Source organism: Macaca mulatta, chromosome 1 (genome assembly GCF_049350105.2).
Source record: "Macaca mulatta isolate MMU2019108-1 chromosome 1, T2T-MMU8v2.0, whole genome shotgun sequence".
NCBI lineage: Eukaryota > Metazoa > Chordata > Mammalia > Primates > Cercopithecidae > Macaca > Macaca mulatta.
This window is the reverse complement of record NC_133406.1, coordinates 69,008,374-69,025,942: the sequence shown is the minus strand read 5'-3', so window position 1 is coordinate 69,025,942 and position 17,569 is coordinate 69,008,374. Positions and strand designations below refer to the sequence as shown.

The window sequence follows — 17,569 nt, the reverse complement described above, 5'->3', positions numbered from 1 at the left end:
GTGAAACTACGGATTAAGGGAGGACTACTGTAATATTAACTAAATATACAGTGATAAGCTAAGGATGAATATTGTAATCACTAAAGCAACTACAAAAAAAAGCAAAAAATAAAAAATAAAAAAAAAACACAAGAAAATGCAAAAGATATCACTGAAAAATGTAAATATGACCGTGGTCCACCTTTCCTTTTCAAAGTCCTTCAGTAGTTTCCTAACTCAGGATGAATTTCAAATTTCTTAACGTGATTTGTCTACCTCTACTGTAACCTGCTAAAGTCAAGTAGAAACTAACAAAGAGGTTTAAGATGAGTGACAATGATCAGACCAGTACTTTAAAAAGATAGCACTGGCAACAATGTGTAACCTCCAGCTAAAGAGAAGTAACAGAAAGAATCAACAAGAGGCCCAGCGTGGTGGCTCATGCCTATAATCCCAGCACTTTGAGGCACAGGCAGGAAGATTGCTTGAGCCCAGGAGTTTGAGACAAGCCTGGGTAACATAGCGAGAACCTTTCTCTACAAAAAATTTTTTAAAATAAGGAAAAAAAAAGAATCAACAAGATAGTTATTGTCAGGTAAGTGACAGCAAGAGCCTAAATGGGCAGTAGTGATGAAATAAAAAAGAGGGAATTGATTTAAAGGAAATTTCAGAGATAAAACTCACATAACTTGGTTACCACTTTGGTTTACATGTGTTGGGAAAGTGATAACAGCAGGGGATGAATAAAAGATGATTCTGATGTTTCAACACACAGAAAACAGAGAAAAAAGTCTTTTAGGAGAAGACCTAGTAGGCAGCTGGAACTATAGCTAAGAAGCTTGAGAAAAGTCACAGCTTGAGAAATAAGACTCAGAAGTCACTGGCATAGAGTATAGGGTTGGCTGATATAGACCAAGAAAGTACAGATTTAGAAGAATATCTAGGTTTAAGGGATTAGAGAAAAATAACAAAAAAAAAAAAAAAAAAAAAAAAGGAAAAGACAACTAAGAAAGGCCAGAGATCTAATAACAATGAATAACTGAGTACTTAATATGTGCCAGGCACTGTTTTAAGCACTTACCATATATTATCTTGTTTAATTCCTCTCAACCACTACAATATTATCCACATTTCCAGATGAGAAAACTGAAGCTGAGAGAAGTTAAAGAGCTCCTCTAAGGTTACACAGGAAGGAGATGGTGCCAGGGTTAGAACTTAACAGGTCCACTGACTCTAGATGCTGATTTTTAACTACTATCTGATTATGATGATGCTGCCCTTACAATACTACCGTACTACTACTACTGATGATGATGATGATGCAGACAACAACCATTATTCACTAAGCATTCAAAATATGCCAAGCACTACTAAACAATCTAAATGTATCATTGCAAATAATTCTCAATAACCTGCAAGAGAAGAATGATTATTATCCCCGATTTTATAGATAGAACATTGAAGCAGCTACAGAGGTTATATAATTTGCCCAAGACCACAGAACTAACAGGCAGCAATGCTGGGATTCAAATCTAAACAGGCAGAGGTATCTTCTAAGTTGGACATAAGATAAATTTTTAAAAATGAAACTTGCATAAGTGGATGGCTAAGAAAAATCTGCAAACAACTGAGCTCAACCTAGGTAAAGGCGGATAGCCAAAATGCACATAATCATTAAAAATATTATTTTTATAAAATACCTGACGTTTTAGAGAGATCAGCTCCATGTCCAGTTGCCTCAGGATGGTGTTGGCTGCATTGGGACTACAGGAAACTGCTACCACATCTTCCTGGGTTAAATACATGCCCTTAGGTGGACGGCACTTAGAACGCTGAGAATGATGGCGATGTTGTAAACTCTGATACTCTCTTCTTCCAAGTCCAATCTTGCTAGTTTGGACAGGTTGTTCAGTATTACCCTAAGAGAATAAAAGCAGAATAACAGGTCACTTGGTTTTCACAAATGTATAAAGTGAAAACAGTCTATTAATATTGGAAGTATCTGCTGCAATAAGTACACATAAAAAAAAACACTTCTAACCAATTATATATTATGTACAAGTCCAAACACATACACACATAGCACTCACCAACTGGGGGGAAAAGCATACAAGATAATATATCCTTGCTTAATCCACTCAATCAAGTGTTTGATTTTTAGGCCCAGAGGACTAGGAATAAGTGAAAAAATAAGTTAGACTCTAAACTTTCCTGTGTACTTCAAGATGTGATATATTTTTCCTCAACAATAAAGGGCCGGGGGCGGGAGCCAACTTATTAAATGCAAAGTTTCTCTGAAAATAAAAATTAGAGGCCGGGCGCGGTGGCTCACGCCTGTAATCCCAGCACTTTGGGAGGCCGAGGGGGGTGGATCACGAGGTCAGGAGTTCAAGACAAGCCTGGCCAAGATGATGAAACCCCATCTCTACTAAAAATACAAAAAATTAGCCGGGCGTGGTGGCGGGCACCTGTAATCCCAGCTACTCGGGAGGCTGAGGCAGAGAATTGCTTGAACCCAGGAGGTGCAGGTTGCAGTGAGCCAAGATCGCGCCACTGCACTCCAGCCTTGGCGACAGAACGAGACTCCGTCTCAAGAAAAAAAATAAATAAAAATAAATAAATAAATAAATTAAAATTAGAAAGAAAAAAGGGGACAATTTAGAAATTATGACACATAGCAGATTAGACAGCTGGTTAAAGAGAGATAACATTTCATTTTTACTTCACAGTTGCTGAAAGAAAACTATGCCTCTAAAGGTTAAAAGGGACACAATTATCTTAACCTTGAAAATATTTCTAACTTCCAAATCTATGATTAAAATAAAAGTAAATTTATGCCTCGGAAGGGTTTAAAAAGTGTAACAATGATGACTAAAGTTTTAAGCATTATTTCATTATAACTTGTTCTTAAAGTATGATATAAAAATACATTATTCTGAAAGAATAATCTATTAGAAACTATATCTTTTAGGTTGAAGATTATTTCAATGAATATATTTAATAATCCAATTTTTTTTTTTTATTTTTTTTTTCCTAGACAGAGTCTCACTCTGTCGCCCAGACTGAAGTGCAGTGGCCCGATCTTGGCTCACTACAAGCTCTCAGCCTCCCAAGTAGCTGGGACTACAGGCGCCCACCCCATCACGCCCGGCTAGTTTTTTTTTTTTTTTGTAATTTTAGTGGAGATGGGGTTTCACTGTGTTAGCCAGGATGGTCTCGATCTCCTGACCTCGTGATCCGCCCGCCTCGGCCTCCCAAAGCACTGGTATTACAGGCGTGAGCCACCGTGCCTGGCCTTTTTTTTTGAGACAAGGTCTCACTCTGTCACCCAGGCTAAGTGCAGTGGCATGAGCACTGCTCAATGTAGCCTTGACCTCATGGGCTCAAGTGATCCTCCCAGCTCAGCCTCCTGAGTAGCCAGGACTACAGGTGTGTGCCACTATGCCTGGCTAATTTTTCTTTTTTTGTAGAGATGGGATTCTCACCATGTTGCCCAGGCTGGTCTCAAACTCCTAGACTCAAGTGATCTGCCTACTTCGGGCACTCAAAGTGCTAGTATTATAGGCATGAGTCAACACGCCCGGCCTAATACTCCAATTTCTTAGAAAAGGAACTCTTAGTAAAATTCATTTAAAAAAAAATCTTTTTTTTTTTTTTTGAGATGGAGTCTTGCTCTGTCGCCCAAGCTGCAGTGCAGTGGCACAATCTTGGCTCACTACAACCTCCGCCTCCCAGGTTCAAGCAATTCTCCTGCCTCAGCCTCCCGAGTAGCTGGGATTACAGGCACCCGCCACCATGCCCAGCTAATTTTTGTATTTTTAGCAGAGATGGGGTTTCGCCATGTTAAGCAGGCTGGTCTTCAACTCCTGACTTCAGGTGATCCACCTGCCTTGGCCACCTAAATTTAGTGCTGGGATTACAAGTGTGAGCCACTGCACCCACTGAAAATTTATTATGAAGCATAATCCACTTAATTGCTCGAAGCTAACTCCAAGCAACACATGGCGGATCTGATGTTCAGAGAAACTCCTCCCAGTAGGGCACTACTAAAACTGCTGGATCAAACATTTTTTAAAAGTCTTTTAACATTCACTTCTGAGCTGGCAGGGAAGTAAGGAAATTCTTCCGACGCCAGAAATGATGAGAAAGCAAGAATCCAGAGGGAGAATTAAATATGCAGTGGTTGTCATTTGCTTAAAGCCACGCTTCAATGGACAACAGGTGCAGGGCACAGGAGACAAGCCAGAATGCTAAAAGGGGAACTCCATCATTTTGTGAAGTAGGAAAAAAACACCCCTGCTCTGCAGAGGGAGGGGGTGATTAATGGGAGTCATGCTCATCTCACTCTTGGCTGGGTGGAAAGAAACCAAAAAAGAGTCTCCCAAAAGTGTCCCAACCACAGTCCTCCATTCAGGCAGATTTGGGGCCTAAATTTATATGATCTGTTTGTCTGAAAAACCCCAAATCATGATTTTAGTTTAAAGTATCTTAGACTGGTAGTGTCTAGAGACAACAGAAGCAAATGCAACTCCTCTCTAGAACAATGCACTTCAAACCCATGTCTCAAAAAATCTGTTTATGACCAACAGGTCTTCACTAAATGAGCTTCTAAAGAATATACTGCAGGAAAAAGGAAATTATTTTCAAAGAAAGCCTTTAGATTCAGGAAAGAATGGTGGGCAAAACAGAAGTTAAAATGTGGGTAAATCTAAATAAAAGAGACTATATGTTTGATTTGTGAGATTTAAAAAACCAAGATGTAACAAACTGTGGACAAAACTAGTATATAAATCAGGATGGTAGTGGATGGAGTCAAAGCATTCTAAGGGCCTTCTATTAATCAGAAAGTCAATAAAGACATCAATATTAGATTTTAAATTAAATACGCAGGATAAAATTTTCAGAGTATACAATAAGAATAGAAATATAGCAACATCCCGGCCAGGCGTGCTGGCTCATGCCTGTAATCCCAGCACTTTGGGAGGCCGAGGGGGGCGGATCACAAGCTCAGGAGATCAAGACCATCCTGGCTAACACGATGAAACCCCATCTCTATTAAAAATACAAAAAATGGGCCGGGCGCGGTGGCTCAAGCCTGTAATCCCAGCACTTTGGGAGGCCGAGACGGGCGGATCACGAGGTCGGGAGATCGAGACCATCCTGGCTAACACGGTGAAACCCCGTCTCTACTAAAAAAATACAAAAAACTAGCCGGGCGAGGTGGTGGGCGCCTGTAGTCCCAGCTACTCGGGAGGCTGAGGCAGGAGAATGGTGTGAACCCGGGAGGCGGAGCTTGCAGTGAGCTGAGATCCGGCCACTGCACCCCAGCCTGGGCGACAGAGCGAGACTCCGTCTCAAAAAAAAAAAAAAAAAAAAAAAAATACAAAAAATGGCCGGGCGTGGTGGCTCATGCCTGTAATCCCAGCACTTTGGTAGGCCAAGGTGGGTGGATCACGAGGTCAGGAGATTGAGACCATCCTGGCTAACACGGTGAAACACTGTCTCTACTAAAAATACAAAAAATTAGCCGGGTGTGGTGGCAGGCGCCTGTAGTCCCAGCTACTCGGAAGGCTGAGGCAGGAGAATGGCGTGAACCCGGGAAGTGGAGCTTGCAGTGAGCCAAGATCGCGCCACTGCACTCCAGTCTGGGAGACACAGCGAGACTCCGTCTCAAAAAAAAAAAAAAAAAAATAGCCAGGCGTGGTGGCATGCGACTATAGTCCCAGCTCCTCGGGAGGCTGAGGCAGGAAAATCGCTTGAACCCGGGAGGCAGAGGTTGCAGTAAGCGGAGATTGCGCCACTGCACTCCAGCCTGGGTGACAAAGCGAGACTCTGTCTCAAACAAAGAAAAAAAAAAAAAGAAAATATGGAAACATCCCAAACAAGTAGAGACAGAGAGGGAAAGAAAACAGAGTAAGAAATGGATTCTTAATCCCCAAAAATAGGACATGAACGAAGGGAAAGAAGACTAGGAAAAGCAAGTCGAATAGAAGGTAAAAATAAGAAAGAACAAAAATACATCAGCTAAACATGATCAATACAAATGGGCTAAACTCTTCAGATAAAATATTAATACATACGCCCAGCTATCTGCTCCTTATAAGACACATACTTAAAATGTGAGGACACAGAAATGTTGAAAGTAAAATGATAAAGATAAACCAGGCAAATACCTAACAGAAGAAAAATGGTGGAGCTATCGGCATAACAGACAAAATAATCTTCAAGGTGGAAGCCAATACAAGAGATTCTACATAATGATAAAAGGCTTAATTCAGCAGCAAGATAAAACAATTTGTATGCACCTAATAACACTAACTTCAACATATAAACAACTGCTTCTCAATAATTGAGTGATCAGAATAACTGATCACATAAGCAGACAACCACCACCAAGCTGTCAAGTAGACAAGCAGTAAGAATATGGATTTCAACCACAGAACTGACAAACCTATATTAATGGACATATATAAAACCTTGTTACCAAGATAATATCCGTAAGCACACATGGGAAAACATTTATGAAAATTCCATACTCTGGGCTTGGAGGTTTAAAACATGTCAACAAATTCCTCAACATTTCTGCCATGGGGAAGCAGGGGTCTATATTCTTTCCCTTTGATTCTGAACCAACTTTAGTGACTCATTTATAACCACTGAATGCAAGAGAAGTGACTCTGAGTAACTTTCAAGGCGGGGCCAGAAACAGCTGAGTAGTTTCCACTTAGTGCTTCTGGGATTGATTACTTTGCAGGAAACAAGCCATTATGGCAAGAAGTCAGATTACTCAGAGACCACCAAATTGGAGAGGCCAAATGGAATTGCTCCAACCTACAGCTAGCATCAAATACCAGCAATGTGAATGAGTCAAAAACCTTTAATAACATCCTACCTACTTGATGTTGAAACAAAAACCATTCTCTTTACAATCAGAAAAATGTTCCCTATCATATCTTCTATTCAAATTATACTGGTGACGCTAACTAGTTCAGGTGCGCACTCCTTAAGAAGAATCACCAAATAGCAGAACTTACCCCAGAACTATCAAGACTTATGAGGCTTACTATAAGTAACTGAAAAAATGTGGGATTAGCAAGGAATATTTAACTGACAACAGAAGCAGAATAGAGAGCCAGGCATATGCATAAGCCTCATATATAATAAAGCTGGTACTGCAGACCAGTTGAAAAAGATATTCAATTCCATATTAAAAAAATAAACAGCCAGGCATGGTGGCTCACGCCTATAATCCCAGCACCTTGGGAGGCCAAGGTGGGAGGATCACTTGAGCCCAGGAGCTCAAGACCAGTCTGGACAATGTAGCAAGACCCAATCTCTACAAAAAATTTAAAAAAAAAAAAAATTAGCTGGGTGTGGTGGTGCATGCCTGTAGTCCCAGCTACTTAGGAGGCAAGAGGATGGCTTGAGCCCAGGAATTTGTGGCAGCAGTGAGCTATGATTGTGTCACTGCACACCAGCCTGGGTGACAAAACAAGACCCCCAACTGTTAAATAAATAAAAAAATAAAGGATCTCTACATTACAACATGAACTTATTTACTGCTACAGCAAGGACTTCAGGAGAAAAAGTTTAAAACTTTCAAAAGAAAATGTAAAAGAATACTGGAATTTAAATTTAAAATTGGGCCGGGCGCGGTGGCTCAAGCCTGTAATCCCAGCACTTTGGGAGGCCGAGACAGGCGGATCATGAGGTCAGGAGATCGAGACCATCCTGGCTAACACAGTCAAACCCTGTCTCTACTAAAAAATACAAAAAACTAGCCGCCTGTAGTCCCAGCTACTCGGGAGGCTGAGGCAGGAGAATGGCATAAACCCAGAAGGCGGAGCTTGCAGTGAGCTGAGATCCGGCCACTGCACTCCAGCCTGGGCGACAGAGCAAGACTCCGTCTCAAAAATAAAATAAAATAAAATAAAATTTTAAAATAAATAAATAAATTTAAAATTGGCCGGGCACAGTGGCTCACATCTGTAATGCCAGCACTTTGGGAGGGTGAGGCGGACGCATCACGAGGTCAGGAGATTGAGACCATCCTGGCTAACATGATGAAACCCCGTCTACTAAAAATACAAAAAAAAAAAAAAAAAAAATTAGCCAGGCATGGTGGCCTGCGCCTGTAGTGCCAGCTACTCAGCACGGCAGGTGGACCTTGCAGTGAGCTGAGATCGCACCACTGCACTCCAGCCTGGGCGACAGAGTGAGACTCTATCTCAAATAAATAAATAAATAAATAATAAATTTAAAATTTATATGCTTTTGATGAAATAGCTGTTTACTTCCCTGTAGAGAGTAAAAAGACAAACCGCAAACTGGTAAAAGATCTTTGCTGTTAACCAAAGGACTCATATCCAGAATATACAAAGAATTCAATAAGAAAAAACTTTACATTCAATCTGCAAGAAAAAGACAACTATCAAGTGGAAAAATAGGTGGAAAAAATAAAAAACTACAAGCCAGGCATGCTGGTTCACGTCTGCAATCCCAGCTACTTGGGAGGATGAAGCAGGCGGATCATTTGAGTCCACAAGTTTGAAGCTGCAGTGGCTATGATCACACCACTGCACACTAGCTTGGGCAACAAGCAAGATTCTGTCCCCAAAAAAAAACAAAACAAAAAATTCCACAAACAAAACACTTTTAAAAAGATGTAACAACAGCTAATAGAGAGAAAAACACACAGCCTCAGTAGTTACCTATGAATGAAACTGAGGACACAATGAAATGCCATCTCATACTGCCAGATTTGGAACATTTTAAAAGTCTGATCAAGCATTGGCAAGAAAGTAGACAATGGGTACTCTCATAGCCTACTGGAGGTATATCAGCTATAGAAAACAATTTGCCATTACCTAGGAAAGTTTAATGTGGCTATTCCCTAAAATAGAGTGACTCCATTCCAAAGAATCCTGGGACACTGTTACTCAATAAATCACTGTTGGTATTTTGGTGAAACAATCTGTGCTTTGCATTTCAGTATAGTTGTCATCTGTTTCTCCTACCCACTCAACAACTGAAATGCCCCACAATCACTGTAACAATGAAAACACCTCCACAATTTCTAAATGTCCCCTATGGGGTCAGTGCTAAACCTAGCTGAGAACTATTGTACCAAAGGAACTCTAAGACATGTGTATCCAGAACATGTTCATATCAGCAGTGTGCATAATAAAAAGCTGGAAATTAAGTTTATTAATTGGAGAGTGAATAAGTTGCAGTATATGTATACAATGGAACACTATAATATAGCAATAAAAAAATAATAACAAAAGGCAGGTACTGAATACATAAATATGATTCCATTTAAATGAAGTATGAAATAAATGAAACTGAATGATAATCATTATATGTGATAATATACATACGTGATAAAACTATAAAGAAAGAAGTGAATAATTAATAAATTTCATTATACTGGCTCCCTCTAGAGAGAAGGTGAGAATGTGCAATTGAGGCCGGCCATGGTGGCTCACGCCTATAATCCCAGCACTTTGGGAAGCTGAGGCAGGCCAATCACCTAAGGTCAGGAGTTCTAGACCAGTCTAGCCAAAATGGCGAAACCCCATTTCTACTTAAAATACAAAAATTAGTCAGGCATGGTGACACATGCCTATAATCCCAGCTACTCGGGAGGCTGGGGCAGGAGAATTGCTTGAGCCCAGGTGGAAGCTGCAGGGAACCAAGATCACGCCACTGCACTCTAGCCTGGGGGACAAAGTGAGACTCCCTCTCAAAAACAAACAAACAAAAAAGAATATCCAATTGAGGAAACACAAACAGAAGTCCTGTTTCTACAGCTCAGTGGTAGATACACTGGTATCTATCATTTTTCTTTAAACTGTACATACTCTACAATATATATAGTTCACAATTTTTAAAAGTTAAAATTAAGTTTCTATGTAATATGTTAACAACACGCAGAAGCAGCTACAAAGATCTGTATTAAAAGCAATAATGTAGTTTCTTTCCCTGCCTGGTAACCTTATTGTTTGGAATGAGCGGAGAAATGAATGAAGCTGCTGACACATAGTGCTAGTCTTGGACCACACCTCTGCAATATCCTCTTAAAACTTTTTAACTTATACTTCCCTCATATTATTTATTTTCTGGTAAGATGAGATCATGAGCAAAAGACCAAATGAGTATGTATCATCTTGCATAGTTGGGCAAAACTATATATTCCATATATATGTATATATACACACATATACTTTCTAGGTAGCAAATTCCTAAGTTTTCAGGTTTATATCATAATAAAGAGCATATAGTATGTATTCTCATTCATTAAAATTTTACTAAATGCTTACTATGTATCAGCCCCTGGGAGTGGAAAATAGTTAAAATATATTCTTGCTCTTAAAGAGCTCACCACACAGACAGGAAGGCAGGAAGGGGAAACTATGAGTAAACAACTACCACTCAGTAGAATTAGTACTGCAATAGATTTAAGGAGAAATAAGGAGGTTGTCAATTCAAGATAAGGCACAAGATTTCATAGAGAAGCTACATCTTGTAGAGTTGTGAGGAATTTCCTAGGCAGATTTGGGAAGAAAGGAATTCCAGAAAAAAAGGGACCAACATAATCATAGGACAAAAGCCAGGGAACTAAAAGACATATCTAAAACACTGTTAGTACTCTGATATAAATGGGGAAGGGTAGGGAATGCATAACTGGAGAGTTTGTATTTTATCCTATAGACAACACCATGGAAGGATTCACCAAGCAGTGAATTGGCAACTTTACAAAGGATTGCTTTGGCAACAGGGTAGCCAATGGACTGGAAAGGGTGGTATGGAGAATCTGAAAAAGGGAGGCATAGAGATAATCAGAGAGAAAACTGTTAGGATAATTCAGAGAAGAGATGAGAACCTAAGAAGGTGGCAATCACACAAAGAACAGAGAGATCAAATCTCACAGTTTTTTGAGAGACAGAATTAAAAAGAATAATGATAAAAGAATAGAGTAAGAAAGAAAAAGATGCCACTAAAATTGTGACACAATGGTTAAAAAGGTAGACAGGAATCAGAATGGCATTACAAAAGTCAAAGACAGCTTTTCAAGAAGGGAGGGGTCAGTAATTTGATACAGAAAGCACGAGTAGAATACAACTGATCACTGGATGTTGCATTTTGCAAATCATTGGTAACCTGTCAGCAGTTTCAGTGAAGTGGTGGGACAGAAGCAGCCTGACTAAAGCAAACTCAAAAGTGAAGTAGTGCTAAGAAGGGTGATTTGTTTTCTAGAGTGGTTAAGACATACACTTTTTTTTTTTTTTTTTGAGATGGAGTTTCACTCTTGTTACCCAGGCTGGAGTATGTTGCAATCTCGGCTCACTGCAACCTCCGCCTCCCAGGTTCAAGCGATTCTCCTGCCTCGACCTCCCGAGTAACTGGGATTACAGGCATGTGCCAGCATGCCTGGCTAATTTTGTATTTTTAGTACAGACAGGGTTTCTCCATGTTGGTCAGGCTGGTCTCAAACTCCTGACCTCAGGTGATCTGCCCGCCTCGGCCTCCCAAAGTGCTGGGATTACAACAGGCGTGAGCCACTGCGCCCAGCCAGAGATATACTTTTAAATGGAAGACTTGAACATACTTTTGGCTGCACTGAAAGGTTGAAAATATGGGAAAGACAAGGGATAACTGGTGGAGAACATCTCAGAGTAGACACGAAGGGATGGATAGGATCACACAAGCAGTGAAATTGTATAGGAAAAGAAAAAAGATCTTTCTTACTGTGAGAGAGGGATATTAAGTCCCAAGACTGTTCATTCAACAACCATTTATTGAATAAACATTTATTGAATATTTGCCATATACCAGGTACTGTGCAAAGTGTCAGGGGATACAAATGAATAACTCAGTCCCTGACTTCAAAGAGTTCGCAGCTTAGTGGGCAAAATACAGTAACTGTAATATGTTCTAAGTACTAATACGCCACAGTGGAAAGGCCAGCATGGTAGCATAGAACTTTTAGAAGAAGGGCTGGAATTTAAGACAGCTTCTGTCTGACACTTTCTCCGTGACATGGATGAAGCTATCTGCCAAGTGTTTTTAGGGGTGGAGGGGTATTAGGCAATGTGTAGGAAGGGAAGGAATGTTCAAAACAGCTGCCCAGATAAAACAACAGCAACTTGTATACAAGATTTCTATGTCCTGGGTACTATAAAAAGTGCTTTTATACATATTACCTCTTTGATTCTCAAAACAATCCTATTATTTTCGTTTTACCAAGAAAAAAACCTGGGACTTAGAGATTAAAAACTAAGAGGCACTTAAGGACTACAGTGAGACTGGAAACTGTTTTCCATAGTAGTAACAATTTACAATTTACATAATTGTATCATTTTCTCCTGCTGTGTCTCTCAGACCATGAATAACAACTAATCCAGCATCATGAGTTTACAGGGCTAGGGATGGTATAGCAGAAGGATAAGGGAAGTAGGGAGTTAAAGGAATGGGGAAATGGGAAAGAAAGAGATTCTCATAGTTGATCATTGGGACCATGGCTCTGGGAAACAAAGGTAAGGCAGACTTGGGGAAGAAAATGAAGGAATTAAGGAATCTGACAATATTTAGCCATAGAAAGAAAATTAGTAAAACACAAAATTGAGGTAGAATGAACATTTTTAAAATAACATTGATGAAACAGTTTAAAGTGATGAATGACCCATGGCATTGAGTTTCTTCAGAAGAATGAGTCACTAAATTGGATGAGGTCACATATCTAGTAAATGCTAAGTTTAAACAAACTCAGATCTTTTTCCAGTTTCAATGGTATTTTCAACTTTCAACAGCTTGGTTAACTGGGGTTCTAGGTACAACTGTATTGCTAATTAACACTGAAATTTACTATCTCATAAAACATTACATTAAAAAGTTTTTCTTTTTTTTTTTTTTTTTTTGAGACGGAGTCTCACGCTGTTGCCCAGGCTGGAGTGCAGTGGCGCGATGATCTCGGCTCACTGCAAGCTCCGCCTCCTCGGTTCACGCCATTCTCCTGCCTCAGCCTCCTGAGTAGCTAGGACTACAGGCGCCCGCCACCGCGCCCGGCTAATTTTTTGTATTTTTAGTAGAGACGGGGTTTCACTGTGGTCTCGATCTCCTGACCTTGTGATCCACCCGCCTCGGCCTCCCAAAGTGCTGGGATTACAGGCTTGAGCCACCGCGCCCGGCCTAAAAAGTTTTTCTTAACATGAAGTACTGTTCATTCTTTTTCAGCAGATTTGTAGAACAATCACAAGCACTTCTAATGATCATCATTACCTCTTTTTTGGCTTCTTTTTTGGGATCATAATCACTATCATTCCCATCCATTGGATGTGTTTCTTCTACATCATCATCACTGAGAAGAAACAAAAATTAGTACACTTAATTCCCCCTTTTTTTTTTTAAGACAGTGTTTCACTCTTATTGCCCAGGCTGGAGTGCAATGGCACGATCTCAGCTCACTGCAACCTTTGCCTCCTGGGTTCAAGCGATTCTCTCACCTCAGCCTCCCAAGTAGCTGGGATTACAGGTGCCCACCACCACACCCAGCTAATTTTTGTATTTTTAGTAGAGATGGGGTTTCACCATGTTGGCCAGGCTGGTCTTAAACTCCTGACCTCAAGTGATCTGCCCACCTCAGCCTCCCAAAGTGCGGAGATTACAGGTGTGAGCCACTGCACCCAACCAATTCCCTTCTTTTTATTGTATTCTAGTGCTCTTATCAAACTGTAATATATATATATCTTAATAATTTTACTAAATATTATTTAACAGAATAAGAGTTGTACTTGAGAAGATGAGCTTTTAATTCAGATTTCTGTAGTGTTCAGAAACATTTATCTCATTGGGTATACAGAATCCTTTTAGCAAACACTTCTAGCTCAAAAACAGAGACCCAGTGGGAAAGGGATTTAAAAAGAAATACCATTTGGGAAATGGGAACACATACAAATTGATGTAATACTTAAATTTCAGTCCTCCAATTGGAGAATACAGACAAAATGAAACAAAATGACTTTATACTATCAAAAGATTTAGCCTCAATAATGAGGATTTCGGTTACTCAGGTAATTATAAAAAGAGCTTCTTTCATAGAACATATTCTTTAATATATTCTAAATGTGTATTAAATATCAATACTAAAAGGAAGCATTTGTGATTAAAATTAAAAGAGGTGAAAGAGGTCTTAATATTAAAACTTCTAACCACTTGGCTCTTCTTGTCAGAGTAGAAACATAAACGTAAGAATAAGGAATATTTACAATGTGTTGTGATAAATTTTCTGCCTTAGGAAATGTAAGCAACCCAATGCAGTGTCCCTAACAATGTAACTATATGAAGGTAACCAACCTACCTGTCACCCTGATTATGTCTATTAGCTAGTTTACGAGCCTGGCGATCCATCAAACTTGTCCTAGAGCGAGTTTTTTTCCAAGAATAGTAATATTTTACAAGGCTTGCAATTGTCTTATCTGGAAGCTTAAAAAAAATCATGTTAATATCAGCAAGTTTAATTCATAAACAAAATGAATAATAATTTTGATGATATTCTTTACTATTTAGTAAAGGCATAATTAAAAAATATTTCATGGGTACCTTTATGAATTATAGAGCTAAAAAGTACTACTACAGTCAGTATCCCATATCAATGTCACTGACATTTCTGAATGAATATTCCTATTTGTTCTGGAAGAGGAGGGGAAGAGGTCACAAACTAATTTGGTGAGAATGTCCCCAGAAGTTCCCAGCGCAGTCATGTTAGTATTCAATATATATAATTCACATAAAATAAAATTCACTATTTCAAGTGTACATATTAGTGGTTTTGGCAAATTCACTAACTTGTACAATCACCATCTCTATCTAATTCCAGAACATTTTCATAATCTCAAAAAGAAATCCTGTACCCATTAGCAATCATTCCCTATTCTACCCCTCCACCAGTCCCTGGCAACCACTAATCTGCCTTCTCTCTCTATGGATTTGCCTATTCTGGACATTTTACATAAAGGGAATCATACAATATGTGACCTTTGTGTCTTGCTTCTTTCATTTAGCAAGATGTTTTAAAGAAAAGCTATTCGATTCTTAACAATACATTTTTTTGAATAACTTTGTTTTAAATCCAGTCTTAAAATGGTAAATAATGCAAACAGGCTTTGGCCATCAAATGAAGTCTGAGTATTAAAATGACTGATGATCATGCACTGACTGATCTGTCATAGTGAAAACAAGGATGCAACTTCCCCACCAAAAATGTTCTCTTTCATTATGGAAGACACCTAGATATATTTGCAAACATTATCTAATTTTCATCTACTGAGGTTAAAATAGTTTAATGCAGGAACTTCTCAGATTTACATTATTTTGACACAATACTAAAAATGTAGGAACTAGAAATACAGAGCAGTTTCTCTCCACACACACACAAAAAAAAAAAAAAAAAAGAAAGAAAGAAAAAAGCAGCAGCACCATCTGGACAATATTGAAATAATTTGTTTTTTGTTTTTTGAGACAGAGTCTCGCTCTGTTACCCAGGCTGGAATGCAGTGGTGTGATCTCGGTTCACTGCAACCTCTGCTTCCCGGGTTCAAGCTATTCTTCTGCCTCAGCCTCCCAAATAGCTGGGCGACAGGCGCATGCCACCACACCCGGCTAATTTTTTGTATTTTTAGTAGAGACAGGGTTTCACCATGTTAGCCAGGATGGTCTCGATCTCCTGACCTCATGATCCGCCTGCCTCAGCCTCCGAAAGTGCTGGATTACGGTCATGAGCCACCGCGCCCAGCCTAATAAGGACTTTTTAAAACGGGACTTTCATATCCAAAAATATATAAGTTGGAAAAAATCCTCATGTCAAAGAGTGAAACATTTAAAAATAAAGTTGAATTTTTTTTTCCTGAAACAATAAACATACAAAATAACTCTATTACATGTGTATTATTACGTTATGTAAGTCAAAATAAAAGCTAATTTACTGTAATGCAATAGCACATAACTGTCATGTAAGAGTGGTTGCAGAAAATAGGATTGTATACAAATATACCTGTTTCCAAATAGTTTTTAAAATTAAATTGAAGAATGTTTTTGTATTTAATAATTAGGACGTGTTCAATAGTAGCTTAAGATATCATTCACATATGAACCACAGTAAGATTAAAATTACCATACCATTTGCTGAATCCTGTGAAAGCTCTTTCCATGAAAACTAAAGGCTTGTTCAAATAGGACTTTATCTTCCACTGTCCACTCATCCGGAAAGGGAGTGAAATTAGGGAGATCAGCAAGGGACTTCTCAATGTTATGTTTATGCCAGAACAACATGCCAAGTGCCTTTGAAGAGAAATCATTCCCTTTTGGTTTTAATGGACTTATGTTCCATCACACTTAAGAAAGTTAAACACAAATTAGATCAAAATCTTAAGCCTATGACTTCAACTGAAGATAGACTCACAGTTTGGGACTTTAAATCAGGGGCGCCCAGGTAGCAGACCTCATTTATTTATTTCTTTTAAATCAGGGCCTCAGAACAGTGAATGTTCTTACATACCATATTTGCTGCAGAATCTAGGAAAAACAGTGAGCTGAGGAGAGTGACTACAAAGCAGATTTGTAGGTTCACACCAAGAGTTTAACCCACATTTTAAAATTTGTCAATATGTAGGAAAATATATGCTAAAAGGAAATTTTCCAGTAAATCCATACTTGAATGAAATGATCAGATGCCACAAAGCCAGAAATGCTCATTTGGGGCTTAGTAGGGAGATATTTAAGTTTTAATCTTTTACAAGTGTATCACAGGCTAACCATGTCCAAGAAGTAAAAGTACCTCCACTGCAACTTTAACAATTTTTTAACCACATTTAAGTTATTTATTATCAGAACATATAAACAGAATTATTAGGAGGCATATAAATAACTTCAATGACTTAATTACCAAATCAAAACAAAGACTGAAATGGACAACTTCCAAAAATTCCATAAATTCCCCTTCTATTTTAAGTAGTAGGCCTTTCTCTTTATTATAAGGTATTAAGCATCGCTTAGGGCACAAACTTTTATTTTCTAAGAGATATAGCCACTTTTTAAATACTGAGTTTGTTAATTTCTGTACTCTGATAACAGTCCTTTAAAATACACAGGAAAACGAACATATGGATAGTCCTATTTTAAAGGATTAACTTTCTCAAATATTAAACAGAAAGGCAAGGCTTAAAAACAAAATAGGCAATCAAAGGCTTCAAAATTCACACAAAAGTTAATTACATTTAGGTAGATATAGATAAAATAAACATCTCAATTTCACAAAAATATTCCTTTACCATGTAATTGGACTATAAAGTTAGCTCTTGATAACCCAGGTTACAGATAATTTACCTTTCTTACTTATCTTAAAACAAATATACCTATTTTACTATAAATTCTGATAAAGGTTGAAATACTTATTTGAGATTTAAGATCTCTTTCATTTCATTTTTCCATATTTTCCATTCCCTTATTACTAAGGATAATGTACCATATATTTGTCTCTCTATATATAGTATATTATATATAACACAGTATATTACATAATATACATTATATA

The 17,569-nt window shown here is 38.6% G+C and overlaps 1 protein-coding gene across 5 annotated transcripts in view; it reads right to left on the bottom strand.

Annotated features, from left to right (window-relative positions):
- Positions 1-17,569, bottom strand: part of RCOR3 (REST corepressor 3) — a 58,397-nt gene that overhangs the window by 25,444 nt on the left and 15,384 nt on the right. For all 5 annotated transcript variants that reach the window (XM_028852849.2, XM_077937181.1, XM_028852852.2 and 2 more), the window contains 4 exons: positions 16,156-16,317; positions 14,339-14,463; positions 13,261-13,339; positions 1,680-1,898 (listed from right to left, as the gene is read on the bottom strand). In XM_028852849.2, coding sequence (XP_028708682.1) covers positions 1,680-1,898; positions 13,261-13,339; positions 14,339-14,463; positions 16,156-16,317 — 585 coding nt within the window. The remainder of the gene's footprint in view (positions 1-1,679; positions 1,899-13,260; positions 13,340-14,338; positions 14,464-16,155; positions 16,318-17,569) is intronic.